This window comes from Ricinus communis, chromosome 6 (genome assembly GCF_019578655.1).
Source record: "Ricinus communis isolate WT05 ecotype wild-type chromosome 6, ASM1957865v1, whole genome shotgun sequence".
Classification (NCBI taxonomy): domain Eukaryota; kingdom Viridiplantae; phylum Streptophyta; class Magnoliopsida; order Malpighiales; family Euphorbiaceae; genus Ricinus; species Ricinus communis.
In genome coordinates, this window is record NC_063261.1 from 15,597,209 (window position 1) to 15,608,911 (window position 11,703).

The 11,703-nt window shown below is 34.5% G+C and overlaps 1 protein-coding gene across 2 annotated transcripts in view; it reads left to right on the forward strand.

The window, feature by feature from the left end:
• LOC8287693 (UDP-glucose:glycoprotein glucosyltransferase) overlaps positions 1 to 8,510 on the forward strand; it is a 31,538-nt gene extending 23,028 nt beyond the window's left edge. For both annotated transcript variants that reach the window (XM_015725611.2, XM_048375941.1), the window contains exons 31-37: positions 3,205 to 3,307; positions 3,427 to 3,585; positions 3,679 to 3,819; positions 3,919 to 3,962; positions 4,064 to 4,178; positions 7,519 to 7,671; positions 7,793 to 8,510. In XM_015725611.2, coding sequence (XP_015581097.2) covers positions 3,205 to 3,307; positions 3,427 to 3,585; positions 3,679 to 3,819; positions 3,919 to 3,962; positions 4,064 to 4,178; positions 7,519 to 7,671; positions 7,793 to 8,059 — 982 coding nt within the window. In that variant the 3' untranslated portion in view covers positions 8,060 to 8,510. The remainder of the gene's footprint in view (positions 1 to 3,204; positions 3,308 to 3,426; positions 3,586 to 3,678; positions 3,820 to 3,918; positions 3,963 to 4,063; positions 4,179 to 7,518; positions 7,672 to 7,792) is intronic.
• The last annotated feature ends 3,193 nt before the right edge of the window (positions 8,511 to 11,703 follow it).

Here is an 11,703-nt window from a genome sequence, read left to right on the forward strand (position 1 = left end):
AAACAATTTTTCATCTTTTGTAAGCTGCAAATTAGGAACCATTGGAGTGTGTATGGCTTAGCTCCCAATTTCTCTATCTTGGACAACAAATCAAGCACATACTTCGTTTGAGATAAGAAAATTCGTCACTTCAACACCTAAGAAGTACTTTAGAACCCATAAATCCTTTGTATGTAATTGACCATGAAGAAAAGATTTGAGTGATGAAATCTCACTTGTCTTACTCCTAGTAATGAAATGTCATCAACATAACAACCAATAAGATGATACTAGCTGTAAACTGCTTGCAGAAAACATAATGATTAGACTTGCTTTTCTTCATGCCAAACTTCTCAACAACTTGACTAAACTTTCCAAACCAGGCCCGAGGACTTTGTTTCAAGCTGTACAAGGATTTACAAAGATGACAGTTTCCCACACTCCACCTAAGCAACAAAGCCAGATGGTAAGTTTATAAGGGTCCAAGTACCATTATCATCTAAGGCATTCATCTCCTCAGTCATAGCATTTATGCCATCTAGGATGAGATAGAGCTTCATGAACAATTTTAGGATAGAAATAGAATCAAGAGAAAAGCAATAAAAGAACAAGATGATGGTGACAAATGGTTATATGACATACAAGAAGATACCGAATAAGTGCATTGACGTTTACCTTTATGAAAGGCAATAGAAAGATCATCACTAGAACTGGGAGCTGGTTCTATTGACGAAGGAACTGGCGTAGGACATGGAGTAGGTGGACTAGACGAAGGAACTGGCGTAGGACATGGAGCAGGAGGACTAGGGATAGGAGCAAGAACATGATCATAAGGTTGTTGGCGATGAGAATAAACTTGTGTTATAGGAGTCTTAACTGGAGTAGAGGGAGGAAGATCAGTAACAAATAGATTAGTAAATCACCATCCTCCCTCTAACGGATAGAACTTGAAGATGAAACGGTTAGAAGTTGTATTTATCCCATATTGCTTGGTTATTGGGCTGTTATAATGTATATAAATGGATTGGGCACTCTCTTCCTTTGAGCTAGCTTTTGAGAATGAGTTCTACCAAGCCCATTTTTCATGGTTTCAGAGCCGGCCTTTTGTCTGCGATGGTGGTTTGGACTTGGCCCATTCGCATGTCATGCTAAGCGTGAGGAAGGATGTTCCAAGTTGTATTTATCGCATATCGCTTGATTATGGGCTATTATAGTGTATATATAAGTAGATTGGGCACCCTCTTCCTTTGAGCTATCCAAGCCCATTTATCGAAAACAAATGGTGTTTGTTCTAGAAAATTAAGATTAGAACAGTAACATCTATAACCTTTTCACATACGAAAATACCAAAGAAAGATACATTTGAGAGATTTTGGATCAAGTTTTATAACGTAAGGTCCAACATCCCAAATAAAACAAGTGCAATCAAATATTCTAGGTTCATTAGGAAAAATGACTTGTTAGAAAAGAGAACATGAAAATGAGTCTTACCAGAAAGAATAGATAAGCATATACGATAAATCAAAAAACATGCTATAGATATTACATTAGCCCAAAAATGTTTAGACACTTGCATTGAAACAACAAAGCCCTGACACTCTCAAGAAGATGTCTATTTTTTCTCTTAGCAATCCCATTCTGAGATGGTGTATATACATAAGAAATTTGATGAATAATGCCATGTTGAACCATATAATTTTGGAAGCATTCTGATAAGTATTCCCTAGCATTATTACTTTGCAAAATTGGAACACATGAAATTGTGTTTTGATTTAAGTACAAAAAGCAGTAAAGTGAGGACAATTCTAAACGACTTTTCATCGAATATAATCATCAACAAAGATAACAAAATGCTTCAACCTAATTTTAGACACAATCAGATAACAACCCCAAACATCTGAATGGACTAACTCAAAAGGAGCACTAGCTCGTTTATTGACTCTAGTACTAGAACTCTGACGATGGTGTTTAGTAAATTGGCTAGACTCATCCAATGAAGACAGACTTGAACATTGAGGACAAAGTGTCTTTAATATATGTAATGAGGGATGATCCAACTGACAACTGCCTTTGCCCAATCTTGTATTTGCATGCCGCAGCAACAAATTTTAAAAGTTTCCTTTGGATTTTCATCCAAAATGGAAAACAGAAACTTATGTTCTATTTTCTTTTCAAACAAAATGACAAAAATTGTAAAACGTGTAATCAGAAAACAGGCAGATGAATCTTTGATCCTTGGATATAGACTGTAGAGGAACTAGAAAAGTAGGATAGAAGAAAGAAGCACAGTGACAAGTCTAAGCTTTCATTCTCATGATAAATGAATGTATGGAGTTGAAATTGGAATGCTTGAATGGCAGAAAACAGTATGCATCGTTATGTCAAGAACTCTAAAGATAGATCAGCAGTGACCATAACACCTAATGAGAAAGTTCCTTCACATTTATTATCATGCATTTGGCTGAGACCACTTTCAAATAAAAGTTGCAAGTCTATGCATTTGATGATAGCCAGACAATGGAAACTTTGCAATTGTGTAACTGCAGGTTTTATTTAATGAAATTATCATGTTTTCTAATTCTTGTGTTCCATATAGTTGTGTAAACTTGCATGCTGGCATGATTTTGTTTGTATTATCTGTTTAATCCAAGTAAATCTCATGTCAGAGTTCCAGTCTTTGTTGTTTAATAAATACCCAATAAATTGACATATTAGAGCAAGATTGTGGGAATGCACCATCTCCTTCATGTCCTTATCACGTCCATTCATCCACTATCATTGACAGATGTTGGTCTACATATTATTCTATGCCTAATAACCTAAATAGCTCGAACCTTTACGAAACTTTGCTATTTTGATTAATTTTTTAAAAATTGTCAATTTAGCCACGATTTAGCCAATTGAGTTTTTTGTTAAAGTTAAGTAACGTAAACAGTGATATGAACTCTAATTAGGAAATGAGAAATCCAAATTGATAGGTCATAGTGCCACATTATTTATACACATTGCTTTAGTTTGAATTCTTATTTCCTAAATAGCATCTACATTACCATCCACGTTGCTTAATTTTGATCATCAACTTAACTGGCCAAATTATAGCTAAATTGACAATTTCTTAAAGAATTAGCAAAAATAACAAACTTCAGCATAGGTTTGGATTTTTTAAGCTATTAGGCCTTATTATATTTATCTTAAAGATTTTATGATGTGTTTTGGCTTTGTCAGGTATGAACGTTTCCTCAAAATTATGATTCTAAGTGTCTTGAAGAACACCCAACGTCCGGTGAAATTTTGGTTCATTAAAAATTATCTCTCTCCACAATTTAAGGTCCTATCTATTTGACATATTCTTATCATTCGTATTTGACATATTCTTATCATTTGTATGCTTTTGAGTTAATTAGATTGTCTGACTTGTTTGCAAACTTTGGTTGGTAAAACATGCAGGATGTGATTCCATGTATGGCACAAGAATATGGTTTTGAATATGAACTGATCACCTACAAATGGCCTTCCTGGTTGCATAAGCAGAAAGAGAAGCAGCGAATTATATGGGCATATAAGATTTTATTCCTTGATGTTATCTTTCCACTTTCTTTGGAGAAGGTTTTGATGCTTTTATACTTTTTTGTCTTCAGTTCTGCTAACTTCTCATCTATTGGATGTTTGCTTAATGTACAGCATTTTATTCTTGCACAGGTTATATTTGTTGATGCTGATCAGGTTGTTCGAGCAGACATGGGGGAGCTGTATGACATGGATATAAAAGGAAGACCTCTCGCATATACACCATTCTGTGACAACAACAAGGATATGGATGGATATCGATTTTGGAGACAAGTAAATTTCTTTAAACCTGCTTTTGTTAAATTGCAACAGTTAGGTTTTCTTTTCTTACATCTCCTCTTGCTCATTTTCCATTATTTACTTTTGGAACAGGGTTTCTGGAAAGAACATTTACGGGGAAGACCATACCATATCAGGTATCAGTTACTTCTAGTTCATATTCACTAGTGTATTCTCTAATTCTTTCTTAATCTTTTCTAGCTGGCTAAGTGATTGACATCTTCTACAATTCATGCAGTGCTTTATATGTTGTCGATTTGGTGAAATTCCGGGAAACTGCTGCTGGAGATAATCTAAGGGTTTTCTATGAAACTCTTAGCAAGGACCCGAATAGTCTAGCCAATCTGGATCAGGTAAGGTGTGGCCGTTCTATTTCTTCTTTTTCATGTGTTTGATTATTAATTGTCGTTTCTCATTTTAGAATTGTCTGCTTCTTCCTCAAAACTATCATATTTAAATCTCTTAGTTGTCAATGAGAATGTTAACAGGGATTCAAGGGGAAAACTAATCAGTGGAATAAAGAGTTAAATTCATTTATAGGGTTGGTAGAGCACTTTCTAGTATGAGATCTGAGGGTAGCTAAAATTGGTTTTTGGGCGATTCCCAATCTAATATTATTGGTGTGATGGTATGATAAAAGTGAGCAGGGGTTCAAACAGCAGGATAATAGGGGAATTCCAAAAATAAACAAAAGGGCTCCCACCTTTAGACAATGGATTCAATGCAGAGTAAAGCTATTTCTGATTTCATTTTAAAATATCTAATCAAATGTCTGCCAAAAATAAAAGGGCTGAATTGAATAGAAGTAATTACGTAGCTGACCCCAAACAAGTTTGTATCAAGGCTTGGAAATTTCATTGCTTGGACTATATATCAAAGGTGAATTGTGTCAATGCTCAGATGCTAAGAATTAGAGAAATCAAAATTTTGTATCAAGGCTTGGAAATTTCATTGCTTGGACTATATATCAAAGGTGAATTGTGTCAATGCTCAGATGCTAAGAATTAGAGAAATCAAAATTTTGTTGGAAAGGTAGTGGGGATTCCTTCTCCTCCGTGGTCTACTTTCCTTTCCTTCACCTGCATGGCTGCAATGTTATAATTAAAAGGATTATTTTCAAAATGGATATTCCAACTTTGGTTACAAATCAGGTATTTATTGGATTATGAATAGAATGTTGGCAAATAGGAGTGAGAGAAAGCTCTTAAACAATGGAAGAGCATTAGAGAAGAAAGAAAATGAGCTTGTATTGTTTGATGACTCTAGGCTCAGGAAGTCACTGCCATACATGGTTAAAGCTTATACACACTTTAACTACTACCCTTGTAACTATTAATCCCAATTTACTAACCTTGATTCGACCAGGGTTTTAAAAAACATCGGTCAATATGAAGTGGAACTTGAGGTGGCTGACACAATACACCCCTGATACAATATGGGGACTTTGATCTAGTACATGTACTGGGTCTATATTGGTCAACACACTCTGTGACAGCTGATATGTATCTGTTTCTAGAATATTCTTTTTTTCTGGAAAAGATAAGTACTAGGTAGACTGAATTTCTTTTGGTTTATGTGGAGAAACCTCATTAAATTCTATGGTTGTTCATTTTAATGGTCATAAAGAACAGAGATCATTTTTGGCTTAATTGATGAACTAATATTAAACTTCAGCTCTTGTTTCTTTACCTAATACCTTAAACATATAAATTTGCTGCCAGAATACTCACAAGAGCAATAAAGAACTCAAATTGTTAAAGTAAAATAAACATTTATTAAATCCAAAATCAAATCACAACCAATGAAGAACCTTAGAGAGAAGAAGTCATATCCATAATAATTACAAACTCGAGAATGATAATCATTAAATAAAGATTTAATACAGAAATTAAATAGATAAAACAAGTGAAAAGGCTTAGAAAGAATTTTTGAAGTCCCCTTTGGTTTTGCAATCTCTCTCTCTCTCTCTTATGCAGATCCTATGTGTGTTTAGGTTAAAAGACAAGGACCCTAAGAAGTGTTTATATAAGCTAAAACAACCTAGAAATTGCAATTATTTTTAGCATTTGCACTCATGCCACGTTCCATGGCATTTCTACCCCAATGCTGGCCTTTGTTGACCATGAGGTGTGGCTTATGGGGTGGGAAGGTAGGCAGCTTTGGTTTCTTTTGCAGGTGACGTTCATGGGGTCCTTACTAGATGGATTGGGTGTGTTTACTAAAAAACTTGAGCAATTTCCGAGATTGATATCTTAAGCTAGGAAACTCCAAATGCTTCGATTCGATCCTTTTTGCATTGGAAAGCTTGAAAAGTCTTATGCAACTTTGTAGTTTTGGGAAACTTCTAATTCTACCATCTTTATATGGATTAGGATTGAAAATATGTTATTGCTCTATGTACTAGATAAATCTGAACTTGTTTCAGTGTTTGCTAATTTCCTCATGCTTGCATCCAAATGATGCAAAGCTTTTTGCATGATAACTAGGTAAACATTTCTATTGATATGGAGCATCTTCTTGGAAGGTAGCTGATTTTATGCACATTTTCATATTTATTGAACCTAAGCCACCAAAACATATAAGTAACACATAAAAACATAATAAAAGTACTTGAGTACATCCAATTAATCAAGAATTAAAAGTAAACATCACACTCATCAAGATGACTAAAGCTTAGGTTTAAAATGTGAAACAATAAGAAAATTCATAAGTAATTATATTTAGATCTATGGTATAAGTTATTTTTCTTAAGTTAGTGATGGCTCTAATTAAGTTTAAATTTATATAAGGATTATGATTAAAGTTTATGAAAAATTTAAATATTTTTAATATGGTGATTCAACTAATTTAATCTACAGGTAGTATACTTGGATGTAATTTAAACAAGTTAAGATGTGGAGTAAATAAATGATTAATGACATTAGGTTTAAAATGCTTAATGATCAAAATACAGATGAGTCTAGGAAACTCTGTTTGGTAATAATTAGTGAACCTTGTGGTCTATTTATTTTTATACTTTGTATTCTTTAAGTCAAAAAATGTTCTATTAGGAATTCATTCTATTAGAAAATGTTCATTTAGGTGTTTATTAACTTAATATATTACATATTGAACTTTGTTGATTTGGATCATTTTGCTTATTGGTTTTCAAATTGCACGATACCATTAATACTATTTCATACAAAATGGTTCACGGTACTGTTATTAAACACCCTGATTCAATTATGCACTAATGTTCAGTTAGAATCTTAGCCCTTGTGCTTATATGCTGATTTAGTTTGAACCATATGCTAATTTGTAGTGCTACACACTTGAGCAGTACTTCATATCATTCCAATCTGGGTTCAGATTTCTCTGGGATTTCTGGTCTTGTTTCCAAGACTTCATTATAACTTTGATCTCTTTTGGGGACTACGAAATTTTACATCCATGAAGAAAATGTTTTTCTGTTTCAATTGAGGCAATTTCATCTACCAAATATTCGTGTAAAACCCATTGGACTTGCATTTTGAAATTCGAATTCTTAGTAGACTTGTATTTTGATATTCAGATCCTCCATTTTTGTTGCACTTGCTTGAAACCTAACTTGGTTTTTAAGATGGTTATAGCCTGAAATCTACCTGTCTTAAGCGTGTTAGTCAGATGCTTTAATAAATTTCTTCAACTCAATTTAAGAGATAGCGCCTGTTTCAGGATCTTCCAAACTATGCTCAGCATACAGTACCCATCTTTTCACTTCCACAAGAATGGCTATGGTGTGAATCTTGGTGTGGTAACGCCACAAAATCTAAGGCAAAAACCATTGATCTTTGCAATAATCCTATGACAAAGGAACCCAAGCTTCAGGTAAGACATAACTTTATTCTGCATTTTTCATCCAAGATACTTGTTTCTATCATATCATTTTGTGTCGCTTTTGTTAAACATTTGCATAAATTGCTTCTTTATTTTCATCAACTTCTCGCAGGGCGCAAAGAGAATAGTTTCTGAATGGGTGGATCTTGACACCGAAGCAAGACAATTCACTGGCAAGTCAGTTGATGAAATGGACCCTCAAGAGACTGCCGCATCTACTAATGAATCACAGAACTCTGCAAGTGAAGCAAGACAATTCACTGGCAAGTCAGTTGACGAAATGGACCCTCAAGAGACTGCCGCATCTACTAATGAATCACAGAACTCTGCAAGTGACAGCTCCTCTGAGGAAGATGTGGAGTCCAAGTCCGAGTTATGATGAACTCATTATTATACATAAAAATAGAACAATTGTTCCGTGAGAACAATCATTCTTGGGAGGATAGGCAGATCTGATGCATCTTCCCTTGCACTTTAACCATATCTAATAGGACTGCATACTGTAATTAGGAATTTTGGCTCCATATTTTCCTGCGAGACAGGCATGTACAAAACCAAGTTGGCTTTTGCAAAAATTGCTGCAAAAGTAACATATAGGACTGTACAACTCATTTAAGCTAAACCTAGAGAACTAGTTGGCTGGCAGACTCATCTGCCTTTTGGTTCAGTGAACCCCAATATGAGTAGAGTACGCCCAAACGCCCGAGTTTTTTAGGCCGAGTCATTTTAAGGAGAGATAGTATATGTAGCTAAGTTCTGCATTTTGAGAAATTTTGTTGTATAATTCTCAGTGAGAGTAATAAAATCCTAATATTGAATTCTCCTTTCAATTCCAGTCTTTAGAATTAGTGGTACCTCCAGTTTGCAAAGAAGCCGAGGCTAACTGATAAGCCAATGGAAAAGTATGATGTGTGTGTTTCATTTGATTATATGCTATGACCTCTGCCTTTTAATCTTTTTAAAGAACAAAATCCATGCAAACCAACCTACTTTGATATTGGTACAGGAGCAAGGGTGCAAGTGGGTTGTGTTTTGTTCATCTATGTAAACCATCTAATATCTTCTATAAGCTTTTTGTGAAAAACTTCATTTATACTAAAATAGATAACTCTTCCAAGCAATCTATTCAGATATAATTTAAAAGGAAGAATAAAATATTCATGTGGAAATTGATAAAACTAAAACAATTGACTAAAAGAGATAATTAGCAAGAGCGGGTGTGCTTTATCATTTTCAAAGACCTTCTACAGACTGTTCAACACATGCATCCTCCAAACTCATTTTTGGTGTCACTCTTGATACATGGCATCACAGAATGGGCCATATTCATCTTCCTGACTTCCCTAGTTTACATTTTCTGTTGTCAAAGATTCTGTTGTAAGCAAAGATTCATGTCTTACTTGTCCTAGTGCAAAACTTAAGAGAACTCCTTTTCCTGTTTCAGTTGATAAACCAAAACATTTGTTTGATATAGTGCATATGGACATATGGGGTCCTTATGCTCAAGGGGACTCAAATATTTCTATGCTTTTGTTCTTAATTAGCTTCATTAGTTAGAGTTTCTGCTACCTACTTTTTATGCCTCTAAAGGTATTTTGCATCAAGTTTCCTGTCCATATACTCCATAGCAAAATGGAGAGTGGAAAGGAAACATCAGCATATACTTAATGTGGCAAGGTCCATCTTGTTTCATGCCTCACTATCTCTTTATTTCTGGGAGATGCAATCATGACTGCACTTTTTCTTATCAATCGTACCCCTACTTCTGTTTTGCAGAATAACACACCTTATGAAGTTCTTTTTAATAGGACTCCATATTACACTATACTTAGATGTTTTGGTTGCCTGTGTTTTGCTGTTAATACTAGTGCTCATAAAATAAAATTTGATCCAAGAGCTAAAAGGTGCATCTTCCCAGGGTATCCTCAAGGGGTTAAAGGATATAAGGTCTATGATCTTGACAACAGAACTTATTTCAATTCTAGGGATGTTAAATTCTATGAATCCATATTTCCTTTTTCTTCTCTTCATTCTTCTTATGTCACTCTTACCTTCTTTTTTTTTCTTTTTTCTGACATTGTTTTACTTTCTATATTTTTCCCATTTCTTGATGATTCTTTTTCAACTTCAATTTCACCTTCTAATTTCTCTCATGATGAACCTTCTTATTATAATTCTCCACAGCATGACATGTCTGATGATGCTCCTTTACAATCAACACCTAGTGTTTCTATTCCTACTATTAAAAGAAGCAGTAGAACTACTAGACCTCATGCATATCTTTAAGATTATGTTACTACATTACCATCTGCATCATCTTCTGCCCATTCAGTCTCAACATCTCATCCAATTCAATCACATCATTCATATCATATGTTATTTTCTTCTCATAAACATTTCAGTCATGCTATTCTTTCCACACCTGATCCAACCACATATCAACAAGCTATTAAACATGATCACTGGAAGGATGCAATGAAAGATGAGTTACTTGCCCTTATTCAGAATCATACCTGGATTATTATGCCTTTACCACCTATCAAACAACCTGTAGGGTGCAAGTGGGTGTTTAGAACTAAGTTTAATTCATATGGGAGTGTAGAACGGCACAATGCACGTTTAGTGGCTAAAGGTTATACACAGAGGGAATGGTTTGATTATCAAGATACCTTTAGCCCAGTTGCAAAGCCTTCTACTGTCAGGGTATTTCTAGCTTTAACAGCAATGTTTAATTGGTCTCTCTCCCAATTGGATATCAACAAATACTTTTTTAATAAAGACTTATCATAAGAGGTCTATATGCAAATTCCACCAGGTTATTACCTTCAGGGTGAGATGCAATTGCCTAATGAAATTAATAATTTGGTATGTAAGCTGAACAGATCTCTATATGGCTTGAAACAAGTCTTCAGACAGTGGAACATTAAGTTTTCAGATTGTTTAATTAGTAATGGTTACATTGAATCCAAATCTGACTACTCTTTGTTTACCAAAAGGATAGAAAATGGTTTTGTAGCTCTTTTAGTTTATTTTGATGACAATGATTGGTAGTAACAACAATGCATTTAGTGATGATTTGAAGAATCTTCTTAAGTCTCATTTCAAGCTTAAAGATCTGGGTAACTTAAAATATTTTTTAGGATTGAAAATTGCAAGATCTAAAGATGGTATTTTTGTTTGTCATAGAAAATATACTTTAGAACTGTTGCAAGAGTTTGATTATTTGGGAAGTAAGCCTAGCAGGATACTTATGGAGGTTAACCACAAGTTGACACATGTGAAAATAGATTTGTTGGAAGATTGCAGCTTGTATAGACAATTGATAGGCAAGCTGTTATACTTAACATTAACAAGGCCAGACATTTTATATGCAGTGCAAGTCCTTTCTCAATTTATGGACAACCCTGCAAAGGTGCGTTTAGAAGCAGCATCCAGAATTCTAAGATATTTAAAGACCTCTCTCTAAGGCAGGTATTATGATGGCAGCTAAGTCTAAATTGGAATTAAGGGCCTATACAAATAATGATTGGGCTAGCTGTCAATAAACAAGGAGATCAGTAACAGGGTTCTGTATTTTCATTGGAAATTCAATTGTTAGTTATAAATCTAAGAAGCAGAATACAATGTCTCAAAGTTCTGCAGAATCTGAGTATAGGGCAATGGCAGTTACAACAAGTGAAATGATGTGGTTGATTTACTTGCTTAAGGACTTTGGTTTGACATTGGAGAGACCAGCTGAGCTTTATTATGATAATATTTATGCATTGCACATTGCCAAGAACCCTGTGTTACATGAAAGAACTGAACATATAGAGCTAGACTGTCATTTTGTGAGAGAGAAGATTATATCTAGTTTAGTCAAGCCTGATTACTTGAAGACCACAGAACAATTGGCAGATCTTTTCACCAAAGCTCTACATCCTACACATTCTCAATTTCTGCTTTACAAGATGGGCATATTAAATATATATGCACATCTTGAGGGGGAGTATGAAGTGAAGCAGCATATTGAATTACAATCAG